The 24858-nt window shown below is 38.7% G+C and overlaps 4 protein-coding genes and 1 non-coding gene across 5 annotated transcripts; 2 read left to right on the top strand and 3 right to left on the bottom strand.

The window, feature by feature from the left end:
• Positions 1-868: 868 nt before the first annotated feature.
• TRNAS-GCU lies at positions 869-956 on the bottom strand. Its single transcript has one exon. It is a non-coding gene; the product is annotated as a tRNA-Ser (tRNA).
• Positions 957-1221: 265 nt separating this feature from the next.
• LOC102701222 (protein GET4) lies at positions 1222-7855 on the bottom strand. Its single transcript, XM_006645465.3, has 12 exons — positions 7656-7855; positions 6971-7050; positions 6363-6441; positions 5868-5949; positions 5349-5505; positions 4672-4762; positions 4453-4536; positions 4014-4060; positions 3358-3486; positions 2469-2553; positions 2097-2177; positions 1222-1557 (listed from the first exon to the last, which is right to left on the bottom strand). The coding sequence occupies exons 1-12, from the start codon at positions 7719-7721 to the stop codon at positions 1552-1554; spliced, it is 987 nt and encodes a 328-aa protein (XP_006645528.1). The 5' UTR covers positions 7722-7855; the 3' UTR covers positions 1222-1551.
• Positions 7856-9311: 1456 nt separating this feature from the next.
• LOC102700946 (probable protein phosphatase 2C 1) lies at positions 9312-13012 on the top strand. The gene is made up of 12 exons (XM_006645464.2): positions 9312-9500; positions 9724-9775; positions 9902-9981; positions 10176-10257; positions 10369-10439; positions 10510-10589; positions 10670-10767; positions 12019-12142; positions 12261-12343; positions 12443-12491; positions 12586-12653; positions 12735-13012. The coding sequence occupies exons 1-12, from the start codon at positions 9388-9390 to the stop codon at positions 12813-12815; spliced, it is 981 nt and encodes a 326-aa protein (XP_006645527.2). The 5' UTR covers positions 9312-9387; the 3' UTR covers positions 12816-13012.
• A 1156-nt stretch (positions 13013-14168) lies between these two features.
• On the top strand, positions 14169-17420 carry LOC102700668 (DEAD-box ATP-dependent RNA helicase 18). The gene is made up of 10 exons (XM_006645463.3): positions 14169-14497; positions 14606-14842; positions 14952-15212; positions 15352-15431; positions 15536-15641; positions 15731-15844; positions 15924-16022; positions 16175-16264; positions 16395-16645; positions 16888-17420. Exons 1-10 carry the CDS (start codon positions 14207-14209, stop codon positions 17303-17305), a joined length of 1947 nt encoding a protein of 648 aa, XP_006645526.2. The 5' UTR covers positions 14169-14206; the 3' UTR covers positions 17306-17420.
• Positions 17421-17801: 381 nt separating this feature from the next.
• Positions 17802-23691, bottom strand: LOC102700389 (transcription initiation factor TFIID subunit 15b). Its single transcript, XM_015843521.2, is given in 9 exon segments — positions 17802-17959; positions 19079-19125; positions 19232-19592; positions 20859-20937; positions 21036-21186; positions 21718-22570; positions 23209-23476; positions 23479-23542; positions 23544-23691. Coding segments are annotated over 7 exon segments (1599 nt in total). The 5' UTR covers positions 23619-23691; the 3' UTR covers positions 17802-17959; positions 19079-19125; positions 19232-19483.
• Positions 23692-24858: the final 1167 nt, after the last annotated feature.

The following is a 24858-nucleotide window of genomic DNA, read 5'->3' as shown; positions in this document are numbered from 1 at the left end:
GGCTTAATTTGTTCGGTTGATTTGTTTGTACAGCCATTTTGTTCGCGTTTAGTGAAAAGATCATTCTATGGGCTGTAAATACGTTAATAATACTTGCGTCTGAGATGAACAGCTTGCATACGCTCATCTGGGCGTATATCTCCCCAGCTAGTTTGCTATAGGAGTAATATGTTCATGTCGTTTACAATTCTACTCCATATGAAAAAATATTACTCCCTCCCGAGTTCACGGAAATGTGTGATGTGACATACAGCTTTCGTAGGCAAATGGCATGGGCTAAATCTCTGGACCGTTCTGCTGTTACCAATTTCCGGTCTACTCCAAGCCTATAGCCTCGTCTGAATGGGCCACAATATCGGCCCACATAGGTAGATGGGCCTAAAAACTGGCCAACTTATTGACTTTAGGTTGCAGGGATTGTCATCAGTGCATATGCAGAGTTTAGATTTATTTTCCTCTTTTGGAATGAAACTTTCAACTCATAATAATAGTAAAATCATTTTTAACTCGCTAAACTTTCATCTAGAAACTTCTAGATGAAAATGTACTCTGGCAACACATGCTTTAATTAGAAATCTTGCTAGATTGCTGGTTTTCATGTTTATAAATCCATATATAAAAGTATTACCTATAAATATTTATTATCGCTAATAAGTGTTACTCCTTATAATCAGGTATTGTTAAAGGATGCAGTTTTTCAAACCACAAAAGTGGAACTAAATATATTGTTTGTTTCATATTGTAAGACTTTCTAACATTGCTTAAATTTATTAACTAATGAATGTATATAATTTATATATGTGTCAAGATTAAAAATCCGGGGGTCAGAACTCCTTCCAATTCGAAAGTCCCAAATGATCCGAGGGGGCGGAAAGAGAGGGATTCGAACCCTCGGTACAAAAAAATTGTACAACGGATTAGCAATCCGCCGCTTTAGTCCACCCAGCCATCTCTCCCCGTTCCAAATCGAAAGGTTTCCGTGATATGACAGAAGCAAGAAATAACGATTGCAAATTAGCATCCATATGAATCTAAACAAAAGCAGAAAGTCTTATATTGCGAAAAGGAAGGAGTACGAGAGAACCAGTTAAACATAAAAGGGGTGATTGAAAAGGCCAACTACCATATTCGCAAAGCAAAAATAATCTATAAATAAAACTTTTATATACGTACTCTTAACAATCTAAAAGTCAAGACTGAAAAATAAACTTCGGTGAAAGAATCCAAAAATCAACTCCAAACTTAAGCTTGAAAATTTAAATTTTAGCTTATAAGCATAAGCAGAAACAAAAAGATGGTGGTGAAATTAGAAACCAATAAAATCCATTAAATGTTTTTACAAGGGATCAGTGGTATCTGGAGCATATGCAGTTTGGAGCTAAATGTATGGCCTCAGATGATCATGACTGAGGAAGGCAGCAGCAGAACATGTTCTAATGCTCTTTCCGGGCGACCAGCGGTTATCTTCCAGCAGCAAAATTGTATTAGCGAACAAAATGCCCGTCCGGAGCTTTGTGCTGGAACAATTATGGTGGAATTCTTTTCTCATCGTTATATCTGAAAAGATGTAAAGAATAAGATCAGTAATGGTTTATATCGAACTAGGTTACCGACTTGTGGTCACTGTACTAGTATTTGCTATATGACGCTATATAGTAGCGATAATCTGGTGACTTCATTGTACGTAGATAACTAGAAATACGTGAAATTATATTAAACATAGAAAAAGTGAATTGAAACAAAATAAATTGAAAAGGACAAAAATTATAAACCCCCAAAGGAACTCAATTAGCCTTTTCCCAACAGAACTGTGAACATCAATGACTAAGAAAGCTGCAGAAAGAATGGATCATCGTGGAGAATTTTGCACTTCAGTTCTTATGCTTAGATCATTTGTAATACTAAATTCTGGAACTATATTCTTTCCTCTAAACATGATATGCACTTCAGGAAGAGTGATTTCGGTATGACCGATTTGGAACTGAAGGCATAAGAACGAAGTCATTGTAAAAACTAGCTGATGTAAACTTCAAAAGGAATTAATTCAATACAGCAATCAGCATGAAAGAGTGATGGATGAAAGAGATAAATCTTACCTTAAACATGTCACCAAAAAGCCCTTCCAAAGGGCTCTGACTCCGTATGCCATAAAATTTTGCAGCTATTTCATCTAATAACTGCAAGACAACCATAACATCACGTGAGCCCTGTTTCAGTTTGCCTTTCACATATGGTAGCAAGTGTGGCTTCCACATGATCTAACACTATCTTGTGAAGACATTGTTTAATGATAACTATGAAGGCAAAATGAACAATAGCTTGCAATTTTTCCTAGTTCCTGCTAAGTTCATCTTTGTGAGAGTTTAAAAATCCAAAACCACCTAATGAGCCAGGAGTGACAGATGTTTTTAGTGCATTTATTTACAGCTGTTTAGCAAGCTAACGAAATATTTGATGATATATACTACCTCCTCAAACACAGGGTCACGATCTGTACTTGTCTTGTACTTCTGCCGCAATGTCCTAAAAAGAGGGTAAGCATCTCTTTCAAGCCTGTAAACAGTAGCATGTTGTAGTCAATAATACCCATGACCAGATGAAATAATGACAAGAATTTTATTGCTTGTATAAAATAATATCAGAGTTTGGTACGCATGCAAGGTAACAAAATGCAGAACAACTACAAACTATCTTATCAATTTATAAACTGTAGGGTCAGTTTGTTTATAGGGAACAAAAAGCTACCTAGCAAACCTAAATTTGCAGATTGCATGGTGACACACAACAAATCCTAAACTTACAGTGCTAAATTTATCACACCACTGATATAAGACCTCAGTCAAATATAACTTTGTCTTGTTTTAAGATGCATGAAGTACAAACTAACAACAGAGCATCAACCAAATCTTACAATTTGAACTTTAACCATCAGTGAGAAGCTATAACTGTCAGATTACCAGATTTAAGTTGATTTATCATAGCCTTGCATGCACAACACATGAAACAATATTTCGCTCCAGTATTTACAATCCATAAAATATTTAGTATCTTTATATGCATTCATGATCCAATGATCCATACTAAAAAGAAATAACATATCCTACAAGCCAATGAGCATATATTAAAGTACGAAAATAGTCTAATACTAGGTATTGTACTCATGGCTCATGGTTTGTTGTTCCTCCGAAGTCCGATCAGTAATTTTACCTTCTAATGGTAGAAACATGAAAGGTTGAAAGAATTTTGTAGCTGGCTTCTAATAACTTTCATGGTAAATGGCAGCATTCACCCCACAAGAAATTGTATGCAAATACATGAGAACATTGCAGAACAAATTGAAAAATAGGGAAGACTTACGTTGGTAAGAGATACTTAATGAACTGAACTAAATCTGTTTTCGGGAGTTCCAGGTCAGCAGATTTTAGTTGATCCTTCAGCTCGTCCATGAGCAAATTTGCATCCCTAAGATTCCCTTGTGAAAGATACCTTAATAAAATGCAATATGTCAGAAAAGCAAGCATCTCCCCCCCCCCCCCCCCCACCTCTCCAATAAAAAAGTAGTCACCAAATACAAATATAAGTTGGCTTTGATTTTCTGGTTCCCAATGCAAGATATGTGTCCAAATTCCTTAGCATCCATATGAATGTAAGAAGGGCCGAAACATCTTATAATGTGAAACAAAAGAAATATTAAACATAATAAAAGAATATATCATGCAACCATTTTCCAAGATAAATTTAATGCTTTTTATACCTGGATGGAGCACTTCATAGTGTGCTCCTGTATGTGCTTGACTATACCCAGAGGGGATTTGCTAATAACTTAGCAGGACATTGTATCGAGGTACAGTAAGGAAATATATCTTATTGCACAAATAGCTAGCACATGGACTAGTGAGTTCCCTATGAAATTCAGTTTCTGCATTGCAAAATGCGAAGTTGTCTTTTTGAAAATTTTCCAGCGTCAAATAATGTGCCCTTAAAAGGAAAGATTTAGAAAGATATGATCTTACATTAGGACACCACGTGCAATTGCGGTATCATCTTCGCCAGGGTAGCACTGCAGAGTAAGAAAAGTATCAATAAGGATATAGTTTTAATTGAGAAAAGACATGTGAATCCTTCTTTACACCAAAATTATGTTGGACAGAAATATTGAAATAATCCAAACCAAAATGGTTTATCGATAACTGATCTAACAAGATCTAGCAAGCAATTGTTGGCATTGCATTTCTATCTTTCAGAGAAGGATTACCTCCACCTCAAAAACTAGTAAGAAGCAAGAAATCCAAAATAGTTGTAAAGAACATGAACCATCCAATCATATATTCAGACAAGACATTTTGCCTATTGCTCAGAGAACATAAGAATGAAACCTTCAATAGAACTTTGCATTAGCCAATCATTGTATGCAAATTCATTATTTTCCAAAAAAATAAAGAAAACTATTACCTTTCCCATAAAGTTCGCCAGCATAAAGGCGAATTTTTTAGGGTCATTTCCCCTCACAAAATGGCTTGACACTTTAGTCATGTCCTGCATTCATAGGCAGTCAACATGGAACTTAGCAAACCACACAGGCATCAAACAGTAGAAATGATGAATAAAATTTTAGCTCAAACACAATATATTCACGTTTAGAAAATGATTTCTATAATTAGTGAACAGTACCGTTTCTGGAGATTCAGAATATATGTATTCAGCCAACATAACATGAAGCTCAGGAGATCCATTTCTTGATGTCCCAGACTCAGCAGACCACCTTAAAAGAGGATTGATATGATATTAGTGGCATATAAAGATAGCAGGCATAAAACGTAGAAAATGGGGAGTCAACTAGATTACCGCACTGTCCATTAACAGTGTTACACACAAAGATTCAAAGATCTCATAGAATTATCCTTATATTGAAACAATAAAATGCATTAGCACAACTTGAGCTCATCTTATCTCAATAAAAAAAACTTGAGTTCATCTTAAAATCGCAAATTCATGACCATCTCCAGTTTTATTTTTTTTCTGAAAGAAATTATTTGTAATTAACAAAATGGGCTCATCAATCCATTCACCATCTGGAATTTTATATGCATCTATGCAAGTGCAAGACGAGAACAAAACATTTGTCTTTACCATCACGATAAGCTCAATTATCCGTTTTACTTGTCAGTGATGAACACCAAGCACTACAGTTAACAATTCCTGGTCATATTATAAATACTATTCAACATTTTGATGTAATGCAGTTGTCTTAAGATACCATGCTTGGATGAAGATGTTTGATGCTTGCATGAATGGAATTTAGTGTTTCTACCCAATTACTTGGATATTTGAAAATTAGTATAACTTACCTGATAGCAGCTCTCATGAATGATGAACAACTCTCAGCACGAACTTTTGCAGCAGAAATAGCTTCAGATAATTTCTGCCCATCATCATCATAATCATCTCCAAGGAAATGTGGTATAGATATCCTTGGGAAGGCGTCGTATATATTTCTGATACGATCTAAGGTTTAGAATGTAGTTACAATCACAAAATATGATAAGGACCAACCGAACCTACAATGTGACTTCATTCCTAATAAAGAAGAATGCCTTGTCCAGTTTGATTAAAGCAAGAAAAAGCATTTTCTGAAGGTAAAATAAATAAATAGAAGCATTGCTTCCGCTAACATTTTAAACAACTTCAAATCTTTAAATCTTTACATATGATGGACATTAACAGCATGCTACAAATGAAATACTGTAAAATATGTTCCAAAATTAAAATCTTGATGTGTACATACTTGCTGGAACAATATGCAATTTATTAGGCATGCAAATAATATAAAGAAACAGTAGCTCTTCACTCTGAGAAAAAAGACTGACCAAAGGTTTCTTCATTACAAGGAAACGCTCCCTTGACAAGGGTGTCCACAAACATTATAGCGAGTTCACCACCACAAGTTACCTGAAATCAGGAATGTTTCATCAATAAGGCAAAGATGTGAAGGTTGGAAATGATATACCACTCATTGGCTGAAATCCATGGCATTACATGTACGCTACTAAATCATAGTACCCAATAACCACAGCCCATAGTAAGATGTGACTCACTGACAACAAAACACACAAAACCCTCGAATGAACACATAAAGATCCATTGGCTGGTTGCACCAGATCGTTGTGCAGGGAGAAAAAAAATGTACACTTCAAATTAGCAACTATGAGCTTTTGGATGAACCTCTCTTTTCTTTTGGGTTTTTGTTTTTCCTTTTAGGGAGAGGGTGTTACTTGCCATCAAATGTAGTGAATATTTTATTAATTAGATCTATGAAATCAAGGTTGATCTATTAACTAGTGCATATGCATCTAAGAAAGGACCTGCCCATGCTTCAGTTGAACTAAAGCTCCCGACTGAAGGATGTCCAAGGCTTCCAAATACTTCTGAGCAGCAATGTACCTACATAAAATGAGACACGCCTTATCAAAATAGTATTCCCCAATTGACATCTTTTTTACAATATATGTTTCAGGTATAGCTCATGTATTTCCTTTATTAGGAAATCAACAAATCTCAAAGAAGATATCAATTTTTTCCATCAATAACATTTTGCATTGTAAAAATATTTCTAGCATCCAGTAATAATGCCTCTATTACTTCTGGAATCCAGTAATTATGTAAACATTCTGGTCATTGTTTTACTTTGAATTTATTCAATGTAGGTATGCCCTAGCAATCCTGCCATGAACTATTTTTAAGATGTTACATTAGCCAAATACATGTAATAACAGATGAAATATTTTATAAAAAGAACCTAAATTCAACCAACTCATATTATTTAGCAGATCCAGTTTAAGTTATATGAATTGAATCATCATTTTCTATCATAAGCTAAGCAATTCTGAAATAGACAACAGTAAGCAAGATGGTAAAATGCAAGTTTAAAGGGGATCCAACCATGGCTTCAGTTAAATTATGTACAAAGTACCTTGCACCTGTTGACTTGTACATTTGTTGGGCTTCATAATAATTTCCTCCAGCCACCATATTCTCAAGCTTTTGGATTGTCTGAAAACAAACTCCTCATGGTTACAAATATTGATGAGAAAAACAATCTAAAGGGTGAAATATACTCAATTTTGCCAAAGGGGAGTATGAGGAACCTGCCGGGAACACTTCAATTCTTCAAATTGGATAAGAGAGGGTATAACTTAGTGATAATGTGCACAAACAGGAGGTAGGGAAAGTTTATACTTAATACCGTGTAAACCATCATTAATTCACATTAAAAAATCAAGATGTTATATGGCGATTACTTTATAGAGCCACTAATTCCCGTATTCAAATAGTGCCTTATATTTCAAGAGATGCTCCTTCCAGAATTCAGACCAGGAGTTACAGACTAAATGCACCTGCATCCAGCCAATTCGCAATTGGACACAAATCGATACTATAACCCTAGTTTCATCAAATTCGCCATGAGGCGTCGGTTAATCGACCCCTCATTCCTCTACGCCCCAATGCCGAAAACACCGAGATAAAAAAAATATATAGCGCCATCGCGCACGCGTCAGAAAATCTCGCAGTCGGCAGTCCCGCGCCAATGAACACGCGGAGGCGCAGGCACGGATTATCGAGGGGTAGGAGGCGAGGGGAGGGGAGGGATCCCTCACCTGCTGGGGAGGGGGCAGGTCGCGGCGCGACCTCATGCTCAACCTCATGCTCATGGACCGCGACATGGCTCCCCCGGCGAGCTTAGCCCGGCGGCGGCGGCGGACGAGGCGGTGGTGATCGGAATCGCGGCGGCGATTTGAGGATGCGAGAGCTTCCGGCAATGGGCGGTTCTCTTTCGGATTCGATCGTCCTCGCGCGAATCTTAAAGCAGCTCTCCCCATTTTCCTCGCCTTCGGAGTTCGAGCCCCCGGAAGTTCTCTTTATTTCGCGTATAGTCCTATGTAACTTTGCACTTTGGTCCTTATACGTGACTCCTACCTGTCTAAGAGTATGTATAATAGCAGACTGAGCCGGCTAAGATAGACGAGAATTAAAAAAACGGGTTTGTTAGCTTATAGTCGGCTCGGGCATAAAAACCAAAAAACTTTGTGAGACAGATAAGTGGATCATGTATTAATGATTAAGAGCTGACTAGTACTATATGAGTGGCTATAATGTACTCCCTCCGTCCCAAAAACAAACCAATTTTTCACTTATTACTTATAATGTTTGACTATTCGTCTTATTAAAAAATACGATTATCATTTTTGTTTTTATTAGATGATAAATCATGAATAATATTTAACGTATGACTATTTTTTTCAATTTCTTAAAAAAAATTCAAATAAGACGGATGGTCAAATGCTGGACACGGAAATCAAAGAGTTTGTTTCTTGTGGGAGGAGAAAGTATATGGTAAAAGTAGTCCATATAGATAGGACCCACGTATATAAACTTTAAGTACCGTACATTTACAATGTATATGGATTGCAAATAGCATTAGGAGGAGAGAAGAGATAGAGACAAATCATATATTTTATATTTTATGGGCAACTCATATGCTTATGGATAGCTTTTGTTATTTCTTTGCTATGGATTAGTTCCACAATGTTGCTAGGTGGTTGAATCACATATTATATTACTTATGGACCATTTTTGAATCATATTGTGATGCCCTAAGAGAAGACTATAAAATTCTTACAGCTTGGGAGCAATTTAGTTTTGAAGTCAATTTGTGATCTTTGTTATTATATTTTTATCTCATCTGTTTCAAAAATATGAGTATTTATATAATTTAAATCTTATTCACAATACAATCATTTCTACCATTATTTATTGTACTATTTATCCCATTGATTATTTTTTCATCATATCCATATCTACTCTTTCACCTCCATTTATTTTCTGTATATTTAGAGACATCATTTTTCTTTCATCTTAATCTTTGTTAAAATAACTTAAAAATACTTATTTTAAAAAGTAGATAATATTTTTAGCATTTACTTTCAAATAATCAAGAACATATATAAAAATTTTAATAAAATATTTTATCATTTTAATAGGCCGCTATTGTCTTATAATATGCATCATCATAAACAAAACTATGAGTTGGACAATTTTTCTTTGACCAGTGATATACTCATTCTGTTTCACGATTGAAGGCTTTCTAACTTTGTCTAAATTCGTATAGATGCTAATATATATATATATATTATTAATTAATTAATTAATTTAGATAATGCGGTAATCCAACTTAAAAACAACCAAAGTAGAGAATTTTCAGTGGATTTATATGCAAACGTGCCATTACAAAGAGAGGAGGTGAGGCATGTTGATGTGGCCCGCCTGCCTCCACCACTAGCGACCAGCGGGCGACGGAGGCGAGCGAGGAGGAGATAGCTCGCGGCAGCCATGGCGGCCTCCACTGCTTCCCGCCTCTCCCCCCCTCGCCTCCGCGTACCTTACCCCCCTTCTCCCCATCTCTCACTTCGCCGCTCGCGTTTCTCCCCTCTTCGCGCCGCCAAGTATGTTGTCTACCCCCATCTCTTTTCTGTACTTCTTTTTTTCTTCTTCCGATTTTGTCGAATTCCCGAAACCTATGGTATGAATTTAATTTCGAATGTTTAATTTCTGCTTTGTACAGCTTAGTGATGGAGCAATGTTTGCGCATTGATAATTACAGTCTTTCAGTTATTTCCAGTGTACTTTATCTGTCAGTTTTTGGTAATGTGAGCCTGAAATTTGTAGGCTGGAAGCTGTGTTATCTATTGGAACTCATCTAATACCACACCCAAGAAAGGTTAGTCATTTATGCTGGATAACCAAGTTATTTATTCTGGGAATTTTTTCCCTTTTTTTTGTTTTTACTCAATTGTACATCAGAAGTTACCATTGTTTGGAATGAGAAGTTTTTCTAATTCTGAAGGTTGAGACTGGTGGAGAAGATGCTTTCTTTGTGAACAGCGATGCCAGTGGAGTGTTTGCCATTGCAGATGGCGTTTCAGGGTACACCATCTTTACTACAGTGAAATGTTTTGCATCTCAAAAGAACTGCGTCAGTTAACTGCAATTGGTGCTTTTGTTTCCTTTCCTTTTATTTTGGGTTGCTTTCAGCGCTTCTCAAAAAACATGTTGTTTTCAGCAATTTGCATTAACACAAGGTTTTTATCCTGCTAGTCATTCTCTTATCTACTGAACAGATGGGCAGAAAAGGATGTTAATCCGGCTCTGTTTTCTCGAGAGCTCATGTCGCACAGCTCTACTTTTATCAAGGACGAGGAGGTATTACTCGATCGTCATCAGTACGGACAAATAAAGAGATGACTATATAAAGTCATGTACACTATACTCTTTTTGCAATTTGTATATCACATGAGTTGCTGTCCATCACAGGTCAATCATGATCCTCAGCTTCTTCTAATGAAGGCTCATGCTGCAACAACTTCTGTTGGATCTGCAACTGTGTGAGTGTAGATGTACATTGTTATGTTACAGCCTTACAGGTCAAAATCTAATACACTTGAACGCCAACAGAATCATTGCAATGCTTGAGAAGTCCGGGATTCTAAAAATTGCAAGTGTGGGAGATTGTGGTTTGAAAGTTATCAGAAAAGGTTAGTATTGCTAATTTGGCGTTGTAAAGTTTATTATCATACTTTATACAAACCTTAGCCTTCTGTTTCCTTCTTACTAGGCCAAGTAATGTTCTCTACATGTCCTCAAGAACATTACTTTGACTGTCCATACCAGATAAGCTCTGAAGAAGTTGGTCAAACATATCTGGATGCACTGGTATCTGTCGTACTGTAATTTATATCACATGTTCTTCTAATTACTGTTGAAGAACTAGCAATATGTCCAAAGCTGTGTAGTTCATAGATATGAACATGAATGTCATGCAGGCATGGACTTCCAGTGCAGTGATTTTCTTGAATCTTCATGTCATAGGTCAAAATATAAGAGCAGATGGAGGCCTCTTCCTGTTTACTCAGGGCTAACTGTTTGCTTAGATGTTACACGGAGGCCGTGTTCGGCATTGAGGGAGATGTGGGTTAGTTATCTGACGCGGAAAACGTAGTAATAGATTGTTACATGATTAATTAACTATTAATTATAAAAAAATAAAATAGATTAATATGATTTTTTAAGTAACTTTTCTATAGAAAATTTTCACAAAAAATACACCATTTAGTAGTTCGGGAAGCGGTGCGCGTGGAAAACAAGGAAATTTGGGGTAACTTAAGGGGGAGCCGAACGCGGCCTGAGTCATGCATGCACTACTATCACTTAAATTTGAAATTTTGATATGATCTCTAAGGTGCATTCAGGAGAGAAGGTTTGGAAACTCTCTCCCGCACGGCAAAAGGAGCGATTCATTAGCTCATGATTAATTGAGTATTGCCTATTAAAAACTTTAAAAATAGATTAATACGATGTTTTAAAGCATTTTTCTTATAGTTCTTTTCTTTTTGCAAAAGACTTGCTATTTGCATGGACGCGGAAAACGAGGAAGTAGTCACTAGGAAACGGGAGAAAAGGACACACCCTAAGGCCGTGTTCTTTGCCCCCCTCAAGTTAACTTACCCCCTCGTTTTCCATGCGCATGCTTACCGAACTACTAAACGGTGTATTTTTTGCAAAAATTTTCTATAGGAAAGTTGTTTAAAAAAATCATATTAATCTATTTTATATTTTTGAATTATAATTAATTAATTAATCATGTACTAATCTATTACTACGTTTTTCGTGCCAGGGATAAGTTAACTTACCCCCTACCTGCCAAACGCGGCCTAAGTCATGTCAAATCTTAGCATGAGTTGTGTGAGTATAATTCAGAACTCGTGGGAAGACCATCACAGAAGGAACATGCACGTGTGCACATATCCATCCATGAAAAATAACCACTTAATCAATTATTTAAGAAGCAGTGGAAAGATTCTACTTATCACCAAATGCTACACTACAGTAATCCAGATAGCCATACAAGATTTAAGCATGATGTGAAGATTACTACCTTCTGATTTTGATCCAGTTCTCTACCAGGTTTGTACAGTAAATCTTATGGAGGGTGATATGATTGTTAGTGGCTCAGATGGATTTTTTGACAATATATTTGATCAAGAGATCGTTTCTGTCATTTCCGAGTCTCCAGGGGTAGATGAAGCTGGTAAATATCTCACTTTCCAGTTTTGCATTGGGGATGTAGAGGGCAGGGGCAAACACATGTTACAGTAATACAGTCCTTCCAAACTTCAATCCTTCTGAAATTTTGATGTTTTCCACAGCAAAAGCACTGGCAGAGCTTGCAAGGAAGCATTCAGTGGATGTCACCTTTGATTCACCCTACTCAATGGAGGCTCGGAGTCGGGTGCGAAAACAATACCTATTATGACAATCTTTTCTGTTCAAGTTGTTCCATCTAAAAAGTGGTGATAGGACTTCGTTCATTCTGATCACATGAATGCAGGGTTTTGATGTCCCCTCATGGAAAAAGTTCATTGGAGGAAAACTAATAGGCATGCATGAGCTCATACACTTACCATCATGCTCTCTGTATCACTCTATGCAGTACAGCAAGTAAGCTCATGATGCCTAAATTTCATCCTGCAGGTGGTAAGATGGACGACATTACGGTCATTGTTGCACAGGTGAAGGCAGTGTTGGTCCCAGATGATGAGGTGGACTCGCAAAATCCTCCAATCTTGATTTGTAGATAATGTTGTCATATCGGGACTCTTACTGTTAACTGATATTTGCAGGGTGTTGAAGAAGAAAAGGGTCAAGGGGATGGGCAAGGTAGTGCTGTTGCAGTTGCATCCTCTGAACAAAATGAAGACTGAATTACAAAAGGACAGTAAAATCATAAACTGTAATCACAATGTAATTACTGATTCATCAAAACGAGTTCTTCCTGTACGTACTGTCCTTTCCTTAATCCTTCTTCCTCTGCTTCTCTGTAATCATAGTGTACTTGTATGTTCTGCTGCACCCAATATAAATATACAATTTAATCAACATCTACTTGCGCACAAGTACAACCGAAATCCCTGAGGAATTGTGCTTTTAGACAACTCGTTCGGACCAATCCATAATGTTATAACCTAGACCACGTGGTAGCTTTAATAGATTTTTCATAGATTCTAAAAAGTTGTGGCGGTCAATAAAACATATTACCTCTAAGATGTTTTTAACTTTTCGTAGATTTATACGAATAAAACATATATATATATATATATATATGAAGCCTCTATCCTACTACCAGGTGTAGTTACTACTTCCTTCATGTCTAAGGTGCAGAAGCATCTTTATATGTATTTCTTTTCTCTTCTAACAGAAAGTATAAACTCTATACATATAGTTGTATCATTCACATGATATTTAATAGTGTCTATACTTTCTGTTGGATGAGAGCAGAAATAGTTATGAAAATATTTTTTATCATGGACGTGCAGGGACTAGCTACAGTAGGATCTAATTTTTCATATATATATATATATACACACACACAACACATACGTTTATTAAATGAATATACGAGTATACATTATCTTTTGCGTCTATAACTAAAAGCGAAGCTAGGATTTAGACATAGGAGGGACGAAAGAGTAGTACTCATATTATTTTGGACAACGATCCAGTCTTCTAAATCTATATCTTCTAAATCTATATTTGGCTATGATTCTATTAAAATATACCATAACTAAATATTTTTTTATTAAAATACTATTTATGACTTATCTATACGTGTTGTCCTAGTCTTTTTAAGTTAAATATTTTAAAATTTATTAATAGTAAAAGTTTTAAAAGTTTGATCACACATTTATCCAAAATGACAAGAATTATGCAAGTGAAGAGAGTCCACATTATTTATTACCTATTTAACATATATGATTATATATAAAAAATGTTGGAGGGGCTAGGATAATGCATTTTGTGGGAATATCATAGGAACGAATTAATTTATAAAAAAATCTGTAAGATTATTAGACACATCGTTGTCTCTATTTTCAGTCGTTGAGACGACTTATTTTTTAGATGAAGTTCGTTGAGACAACTTGTTTTTCTTTTCTCTCAGAGGCGTTGAGAGACCTTGTGCAGAAGCTAATTGGATGTGTTTATGGTCTTGTGAAAATGTAGCCTGTGGGCCGTGCGAAGCCCACCAGCACCCAATCGACGAGCCGCTGAAATCCCTAACGCACGGCGAGGCTTCGAGCGAGGGTGAGGCTCCCCTATGTCGTCGTCGTCCTCGTTGGCGGCGGCGGCCGCGGCCGCGCGGAAGCGCGCGCTGACGGAGCAGAAGTTCTCGGAGCTGTCACCCGCGCTGTCCCCGGAGGTGGTGAAGGCCCTGAGGGCCGGCGGGTTCCGGCGGTGCACGCCGGTGCAGGCGGCGGCAATCCCGCTGCTGCTGTCGCACAAGGACGTGGCCGTCGACGCCGCCACCGGCTCTGGCAAGACGCTCGCGTTCGTCGTCCCCGTCGTCGATATCCTCCGCCGCCGCCCCTCGCCTCCCAAGCCCCACGAGGTCCGCCGCTCACAGCTCCTCTCCTCGTCTTCCTGTGTGTTCTGTCGAGGGTTGCAGGATTGCATCTCTTGTTCACTCCTGATCAGCAAAAGGATGGAATTCTGGTAGGTTCTTGGCATCATCATCTCCCCCACGAGAGAGCTGTCCTCTCAGATATACAATGTGGCGCAGCCATTCTTCGCGACGCTGAAGGGGGTGACATCCATGCTGCTGGTTGGTGGATTGGACATCAAGGCAGAGCTGAAGAAACTGGAAGAAGAGGGTGCAAACATACTGGTTGGCACCCCGGGGAAGCTGTTCGATGTCATGGAACGCTTGGACACTCTCAACTACAAGAATCTTGAGGTGGTTTTTGGAGGCAGTTGAAGTTCATGTGCTGTTCTTGTCTGCTTGAATGCAAATTTGACATAAACTGATATTTTGTTTATGTTTTGTCTATGTGTTTTGGAAACAGATTTTGATCCTGGATGAAGCTGATAGGCTGTTGGATTTAGGATTCCAAAAGCAGATTACATCTATTATTTCAAAGTTGCCTAAGCTGAGGAGAACGGGGCTTTTTTCGGCTACTCAGACAGAGGCTGTTAAGGAGCTGGCAAAAGCAGGGTTGAGGAACCCTGTGAGGGTTGAAGTTAAGACAGAGGCGAAACCCACAAGTAAAGATGGTGCTCAGCAAGAGCTTGGTCCATCCAAAACACCGCTAGGGCTTCGGTTAGAGGTATGGTGAAGAGCTTTTGTAAGTCTTTGGATGGTTATTCATGGCTACTACTGCCTATCTGGCTGGTTGACATACCATTTCTGTTTTGTCAATGACCATGCCTATTGATTGGTTTATGTTGTTATCATTGTTCTTGCAGTATATGATATGTGAAGCATCAAAGAAGTCATCACAACTTGTTGATTTTCTTGTGCAGAACAATGGAAAGAAAATAATGGTGTAAGTAGCCGACAAACTAAATTTTGTTATCGCACACTTACCTTAGTGTGTACTTGTGTAGAATTGTGTTATCTTGTGAACTTTCTGATCTTACTTGAATGCAGATACTTTGCAACATGTGCTTGTGTAGATTACTGGGCTGTTGTTCTCCCATTGCTGGACTCACTCAAAGGTTCTCCGATAATTCCTTACCATGGGAAGATGAAGCAGGTTATATAACAAATACATACATGATTTGCTGTGCATCCATAACCTTTCCTTTGTGTTCATTGCAATCATGAAAGTTTCCTGGTCTGTAGGGCCCTCGTGAGAAAGCATTGTCATCTTTTTCGGCCCTCTCAAGTGGTATTCTAGTTTGCACCGATGTTGCAGCAAGGGGTCTTGACATACCACACGTTGATCTGATTGTGCAGGTAATACTCTGAACATGACTCCCTAGGTTGTTTCCTTGTGCTTGGCTTTGTTGATAGAAAATTTCTGTTTCTTCCCCAGTATGATCCACCTCAAGATCCCAATGTGTTCATACATAGAGCAGGTCGTACTGCACGTTATGATCAAGAAGGGGATGCTATTGTATTTCTCTTACCAAAGGTACTTGCTCTGGATTGAGCTCATTTTTCATTCTGTACACAGAAGGCATGCATAGACCTATGCATGCCTGCATGATACTTGCGTATGCAGCATCGATTCAATATACCGGATTGTGTTGCTAGTAAATACTCAATGTTATGATTGCTCTGCAGGAAGATACTTATGTTGAGTTCTTGAAGCGTCGAGGTGTACCTCTCACTGAAAGGGAGTGTTCCACAAATGCTGCAGATATTGTACCACAGGTGAATTTTCTATTGTATAGATTATCTTGAGTTGTGTGCTTGTGACAGCATCTGAATGGACAAATGATTATTCTTGAGAGAAAATTTTGATGTTTAAAACAACCAATTGCCCACCACTTTTGTGCCGCAGATCAGAAGTGCTGCATTGGGAGACCGAAATGTCATGGAAAAAGGGCTTACAGCTTTCGTTTCGTTTGTTCGGGCATACAAGGAGCACCATTGTTCTTACATTTTCAGGTGGAAAGACCTTGAGATTGGAAATTTGGCTATGGAGTACGGCTTACTCCAAATTCCATCTATGCCAGAAGTGAAGCACCATTCTCTTTCATTGGAAGGGTTCACTCCTGTTGATGATGTCGACGTCACTAAAATCAAGTACAAGTAAGTCCGAAAACCTAATCTGCCATGTTGCCTCTGCTGTAGTGCTATGCTATGCCATCAACCCACTAGTAGAATAGCGAATCTATATGTCGATGTATTTTATAGTAAAAGGAAATGCTCTCTTTAGAGAGCGACCAATTTAGCCACCCTGAAATTAGCAACTTCAACTTTGGGAATTATCAGTATTTTGCATGGGATGCAACTATCAGAACGGGACAACATTCCATCTTGATTAACTGCAGGGATAAAGCTCGAGAAAAACAACGGCAGAAGACACTGAAGAGGAAAGCAGAAGAACTAGCTCAAAAGCCAGAGACAGAGAAGAGGAAGAGGAAAGCTCCAGAGAAGCCTGAAAAACCCAAACGGAAGAAGACAGGTAAGCAGCGTCAAGCCGTCCAAACCAAGGAGGACATAGACGAGCTCGGACATGAGTACCGGCTCCTGAAGAAGCTGAAGCGGGGGGTGATCGACGAAGACGAGTACGAGAAGCTCACCGGATTCGGGGACTCCAACGATGGAGATTCCTCGGATGGCGGCGATCCTGACCTGGACGAGAGGAAGGAGAGGGGCAACAAGGTTTTGAAGAAAGTCAAGCAGAAAGGGAATGCAAAAGGGTCCAGGAAATTCGTAGGGAGTAAACAGAAGAGCAGGAGAAGATGAAAAACGTAACATGTATCTTATTCTTTGCAAGTCTTTTTTAGAAAAAATTTTGGGACAGTTTTGGCCAAATTTTGTGATTCGTGGCAGTCAGTGAATGAGCATGACCCATCCTTCAATCCTTCATACTAGCTGACAATGCCTTTGATCTGAGCTATCTGATTTCTGAATTTTTTTTTTTAAGTTTCAGTCTAGTCGGAAGTATCACGGTAGCGATGTCACGCCAAATCACTTTTTCAGTTTTAACCAAGAGTAAGTTCGTTCTGAGATTAGAGAATTCGCTCTTGCTAGATATGACGATCGAGAAAGTGTGTTCGCTGATGAGTATAAAACATTTGGTCGGCTTGACTCACAATTTCACATTGTCAAGTTCGCGGCTTTGTAGATCGCAGTGAAACATCGAATGTGGTCGATTATACCTTTTTTTAATTAATAACGTGAACTCACTCACGGCAGATACGTCTCTCAGCACATTATTACAATCACAAATGGAGTGAAATTGTATTCAGCAAATTTCAAACAATCAAACTCTAGCAAGTTACATATATCATGTACATGTCAAAACGAAAACGACATGCAAGGCACCAAAACTTCGCCCATCTGCAAGTCCAGGACCCCCAGATTAAGCCTCTCCTGGAAAACACCCAAATACCAAATCTATATGGAAGAGCGAAGAGGCTTCAGAGTGAAACGAAGCAGCCGGAAAAGTAACGAAAGAAACCTTCCGATATTGACAGGATAAAGCAGTACAAGCAAAGGAGCCATCCATGGCGACTAGGCCAATTTTCCAATTAGCGTGAGGAACCGCATCCGGAGGGCAAATACAAGCATGGCTCCAAGGATTCAGAATATGCTGCAGCCATACATGAGCAGGACGGTGTGGGCTGCATGCATTGTACAGCTGCAAGCGCAACCTCCTCAACAGTAGGAACCTCACACAAGAGTGCTTCTACTATGCAGTTTATGTCAGAGCATCTCTGCGAGACTAGATCTCTCTAAAATTGATCTCTAAGAACATCCCCAACAGCTCATCCATTCCATCCTCCATGCTAGAAATAGAGGATGAAGAGTAAAAGTTGAGCTTCAACAGATCATCTATCTCATCATCTATTTTTAGATGTTATTCATATTAGGGAGAGAAACTCTATATTTAGATGTTCTCTCTCTAATCCTCCAATAGATATAAAGGATGCCATATATAGATGATCTGCTGGAGTACAAAGGGATATGAAGGATGAAAGCGTTTTAGATGATCATCCAAATGAAGATATGGATGACCAAATTTAGATGAACTGTTGGAGATGCTCTTAACTAAATTTTAAAAATTAGGCTGAAAAACATATCTCATTCCTAAATATATTCCTAACAGAACGAGACAGTGGGAGTATCCACCTCCTCTCTTCCCAAATGTAAGCATTTCTATTATTTGAATCTTGTTCTAAAATATAAACATTTCTAGCATTATTCACATGCTATTTATCAATCACTTAATCACTTTCCATTTAAAGTTATTTCCATTCTATCCTCACATATCTTTTTAAACCTATTCATCCCTAATTTATTAAGGGACATCATTGTCTTCTCTTCAACCTTAATCTTTGCTAAACAACTTAGAATTACTCATATTTTAAAACGGAAGGAGTAACTAATACAATACCCATGTTATACTTGACTCAAAAACCACATGAATAAGTGAATGGCAGCAGAAAAAGGTAGGATCCGTAAGTGATGGATTCGAGATCTAGTAAACCTATCGAAGGAAAAAAATGGTCCTACCTGTTTCTCCTCGGCAAAATCCACGCTTACAGGAGTTGATCCACCGGCTGAGTAACCATGTGGAATGCAAAAGAAAAGGCGATCGCAAACATAAAATGTTAAGCAGTCACGAAAATGCAAAGCATTGCAGAATCATAACAGATCGACACTCACCTGAAATAACATCTCAAACCTACCAGCATTTGGAGCTTATCCATCTGCCTCTAGGGAAAAATTCATATAACATAGATCAATCACTTTTGCATGAGGCAAACAAACATCCGACCAACATTGGAGTATGACAATGGAATATAATTCCGGGAAAAGCAGGCAACCTACCTTACGCTCCTGTTTTGAATACAAGTCCGAGGAACAGGAATAGAAATTGTTTCTCACATATGACAATCTTAACTATATTAGTTGCTTTCAGTATGGCCTTGAACGTGAACCACCACCTTGATGCCTGTTAGGCCCATGGCCGCCTCCATCTCTGAAGTTATCCCTGCGCCCTCCACCATAGCCACCACGTCCACCTCTGCATGCCATGTAATGCAGTTGATTGTATTATATACTATACTAGCACAATGCCCTTACGTTGTCAGAATTAAAAATCAAATTGGCACATTACAAAGAGGAAATATATTTTAATTTTACAATTAATTAGAGGATTTTGCTTGCTACCACTCCCGTAAGTTTGATCATGGTTGAGAGCTCCAAAGTCTGTTACCAATTCATTTGGTTTGGAAAGGGGATGTTTTGGGGAGATGGTGGTGGGGCGGTGAGTCACAACTCACCGCTCACCACCACCAATACTCAGATATCCACATGACTCATAATTTCAGTTATATGTGCTAAAGGTGGTAATGATAAGATCTCAAATACCTAAAAATCACAACCACTAAAAATTAAACAAAAAACATTCAGTTGTGATGTCCCTTATACGGTTATATACTACACATTACAGGCATTCAGTCAGGACCACCTTGTCAAGTGAGATAAAATGAATATTTTCAAATATTCACTATTCAGTATCATATAGAAAATCAATTTTATAAAAATACCACACAAGTTTGAACTGTGGCATGTTAGTGACATTCTTTCCTAGCTATGGTAAAAACTACATAGGAAAGAAGGAAAACCTCAATGTTCAAGATCTCAATAACACGCAAGCATTTTTACCAACTTATTTCTACAGTTCACACGGTCAACTTATTTCTACACCCTGAATGAAAAATTTGCCAAAATGTGTTGGCTTTGTGCTATAAAATTGCATACATCAATTACATGTAATTCAAGAACCACGATAAAAACTACTTCAGCGGTTTGAATTATTTGCTATAATGAGTTGGTTTTCTGCAACAAATAGCAATTAAAAACATATAATTCAAGCACCAGGATAAGAACTACTTCAGTGGTTATTGGTATATGCATACCTAGCACACTATAAGAAAATGTATGCTGAGAAAAGTCCCAGTAATAGACTTCCCACTCGATCAACATAATTGTGGTTTACACTATTTCTTGCTTAAGCTTAGGTTGGTTAGACTACAGTACTGCACTCACTTTTTGTAGTTGAAGAAAAAAAAAAGGCAAAATAACATAAATAGATGTTGCTATAGTCCTAATGTCACAACTTCTTAAGGGGACAACTTTATCACACCTTGAAGAATAGAGTAACAGATGTAAATCCCTGGGCTAACAACTTGCACTAAGAGGGGTATGATTTCCTCATAGCATGCCTTGCTTGGACACACCATTCCACAATCTGCGATTAGCATCTAAAGAACTGAAAAGTACTTACCCATGACCATATGTGGGAGCTCTAGGTGCCGATTTCTCAGCCATTGTCACACTAATTTTGTATCCTCTCATATCATAATCTGGAATATCAATAGACAGATGCATTAAAAGTTGCAGAACACTTTTGCATTGAATATAGGCACATCATATTTCAATCTAAACTCGGCAATGAACTTACTGTTATAAAATCCACCAGCTGAATGAGCAGCAGAAGGATCTTCATAAGCAAGACAAGCATCTCCTTTATTCTTTCCAGAGTCATCAGTATAGATCTTTATGTTCCAGGGCCACTGGTCTTTGTAACCACGTTTCTGCTTGATCCTTCCAACCTTAAAAAGGATGTAGGTGCAAGCACTCAAAAATACAGCTATGAAACACAAGCAGTTAACACCCACACCCACCCCACCAAAATCTAAACTAGATTCCAACAAAAAAATAACTAAGAACAAAAAATAATCTGTAAAACCAACTTTACTTTATTATCAGGGATTTCCCATCAACATCAGTGTGATATGTCACAAATTATTTGACATAAATACCAATATGGGAGTAAAGCAAAATTAGTATAAAATAATTGAATGGCTTGGGTTATAACTAAAATCACACTAAAAAAATATAAAGAACACATTACTGAAAGATGATTATGTTACATCAAAACAGATATCTGAATTTATTCATGCACATTAAAAAACAACAATGCACATCTCCACCAGATAGTTTTTTTTATAGAAATGACAAAAAAAAGTGTGAGGGTAGAAAAACAGATATATAAAATACATAAAATATTTCAGCGAGCAACATATGAAATATACAGTTCTTAAACAGTAAAGATGTAGGAGGTTAAGCGAAGGTCAGCATACCTGGCCAATTCCTCCAAATAGTTCTTGCAGTTCCTCAACAGTCACATCTGGAGGTAAGTTGGAGATGTAAATCCTAGCATTGTCGCATGTCTCATCACAGTTTTCATCACACTGTTTAACCTTTGTAGTTGGCTCATGGGCAGCACTGCCAGTGTATCCGCCGCCCCCGCCACCGCCACCACCATGATAGGGTGGCGGTGGTGCACCAGGGCCTCCACCCCCAGGCATAGGTCGACCACCATAACCACCATCATACGTAGGAGGTAGGCCACCTTGGCCGCCTGGAGCACCACCACTATATTGGGGTTTCGGAGGTGGTGCACCATAACTTGGTGGATATGAACCTGGACCACCACCATAGCTACTAGGAGGTGGCACTGCAGAATCTGAATTGTATGCATTATTGCCTCCATAGGAGCTTGGAGGTGCTGTGTAGTCACCTCCAGGCCCACCATAGGAAGGAGGACCTTGAGGAGGAACTTGTCCATAGCTACCAGAATCGTAACGGCTTTCATCTCCCCTTTGGTTATTCCCTTGGTCTCTTCCACCATAACCACCCCTGCCACCACGGTTGTCATCAAATCCACGATCATCTCCACCACCTCTATTGTAACCACCTCCTCTTCCTCCCCCTCCACTGCCACCACCACGGCCACCAGAATTGTAATCTCCACCAACTCTGTTATAGCCACCACCACCTCCGGAACTAAAATCACCACCACCACGATTGTAGCCTCCACCTCCTCCACTGGATCTATTATAGCCCCCATCCCCACCACCACCACCACCAGCTGGAGAAGGTGCTCCACACTTGTTGCATTCAGTCCTCCTTGCAAAGTTCACATTGCCACAGCTGGAACAAGAATGATAAGTATATTAGGAAGATAACCAAGAAAAATGCAATCAGCTTTCTGCAAAATATAACCACCTCAGCATGACAACGTAATATATTAGAAGGAACAAATATAAGAAACTAAAATTTATATGTGTTTTGTAATGCTTCCAATAGCACCATGAACTAATTTCAAGAATGGGTATGAAAGTTCTTTTCTGCCACTCTGCTCTAGAGCATGGGAAAGGGGGAAAAATAATACTCCAAGTGCATGGGAGACAAGTATAACATAACCCTAATATACAATCCATTGATGTACTTATTGGTCCAACATAAATTTAGCACCTAAGTAAGATAGCAACGTCAGCTAAGACTAGTAGTTCTCGCAGATAACAATCCATGCAGTGAATATAAACTAAACAATTTTTGGCAGTTCTGATCACAGCTCATAATACTTCACACTACGATAAAATAAAACAAAATAGTAGGTTGCAACACACATGTCCAAGGCAAAGTCTAAATCTAATAACCTGACAATCCAACAACCTAAACATCTCATATTACATACATAAATAGCCTAATTCACTCAACAATGCGGACAACCACGATTAAATGAGTCAAACACAACGAGACAACGTCAAGTAAGTAACGAAACAAACCTCGGGTCCGGGCAAACCCAGTCCCCGTCGCGTCCTCCACCCCTTCCGCCGCCACCTCGGCCACCTCCACCCCCGCCTCTACCGCCCCCGCCGTAGCCTCCTCCACCACCACCTCTACCACCTCCCCCGCCAAACCCTCCACCACCGCCGCCGTAGCCTCCGCCTCCACCACCACCATATCCACCTCCCGCTCCACCACCTCCATATCCTCCCCCTCCTCCGCCGCCACCTCCTCGCCCACGGCCGCCTCCGCCGCCACCTACAAAACCACAAGCCAGTCAGGGGCAGATCCAAAAGCAAGCGCGCGCACACACACAACCCGCAGGATCCCGACGCCGACCTCGGCCGCCATAGCCGCCGCCACCACCCCCGCCGCCGCGGTAGTCGTCGGATCCGTACGACCCCGACATGGTCACGCGCCTAGGGTTTGGGAGCGTCCGGGAGGACAAGTGCGAACAGAGTATTCTGAATTTCTGATGTGTGTGCGGATTAGGGCAGAAGTATGCAGTAGAAAGAGAATGGGTTTGGGCCTAATGTATCCGTTTTGCTCACTTCTGGTATATGTATTTGGGCTGTAGATTGGGGATCACTGGAGGCCCATTAGGAATTTCGTAGCTGGATATTTGGCCCAACCTATTAATAATCCCATACTTTGGGAGCTTTAGTGTATAAGAAACAGTTATTTGGTAGCCAGCTTCTGGCTTCTTAGTTCATTTTCTAAAATTTATAACTATATATATTTAGAAGTTGTTGACCGTTTGAGACAGCTTCCGGCAGAAGCAGTTTTTGAAAAAATCTACAGCCGAGAGAAGCTCACCAAATAGACCCTAAAAAATGGTGTAGAAACAAGTTTTCAAAAAATGGGTTGTACACCGTTAAAACATACCTCACTTCCATTTCATATTATAAGTTATCGTATTTTTATTTTAAATTAAATTTATCTAAATTTATAGAAAATATAACACTAACTTTAACATAAAGTAAATATTACAAAAATATATTCAATGATGGAATCAATGGAACTAGTTTGGTTTTGCTCATGTTATTATATTGTTATATAAATTTAGTTAAATTTAAATAGGTTTGACTTTAATGAAACTCAGATTAACTTGTAACACGAAACGAGGGAGTACTTAGTATTATTTTTAAGATGAGACATTTGGTTATTATATTCCTTGTTTATATCTGCTTTGTTCATGTTAATCGAATTTGGGTTAAAATACTACTAGTGAATATCTTTATGCCTGTATATGAAATTGAGTGGAAAAAAGATTGCAAATAATGGAAGAAACAATTTTCGATCTCTGCGACTGTGCGACATGAAAAATATTATGGTGCGTATATCTTCTCTGCCAGCATTTCTTGATCGCATAATGAAAAAATCTTAAAATCAACTCTAAAATTAAAGCTGGAAATTTAAATTTTAGTTTATAAGTATAATCAAAAGCGAAAAGATTAGGTTAACATACTTTGCATGCAGTACCTTGGCTCTAAAACTCCCGTCTGTAAAAACAATCAGAAAAACTCTGCTCTAGTTTCAGTCCAAAAACCACACACATCATCATGCAACCACATGAACTGCATATTTTAACTCAGAAAACAAGATGACGGCACGGCTTCTTTACAGATTATAAAATAACATGTCGCTCT

This window comes from Oryza brachyantha, chromosome 1 (genome assembly GCF_000231095.2).
Source record: "Oryza brachyantha chromosome 1, ObraRS2, whole genome shotgun sequence".
Lineage (NCBI taxonomy): Eukaryota > Viridiplantae > Streptophyta > Magnoliopsida > Poales > Poaceae > Oryza > Oryza brachyantha.
The sequence above is the reverse complement of the archived record's forward strand: the minus strand, read 5'-3'. Positions and strand labels throughout refer to the sequence as shown.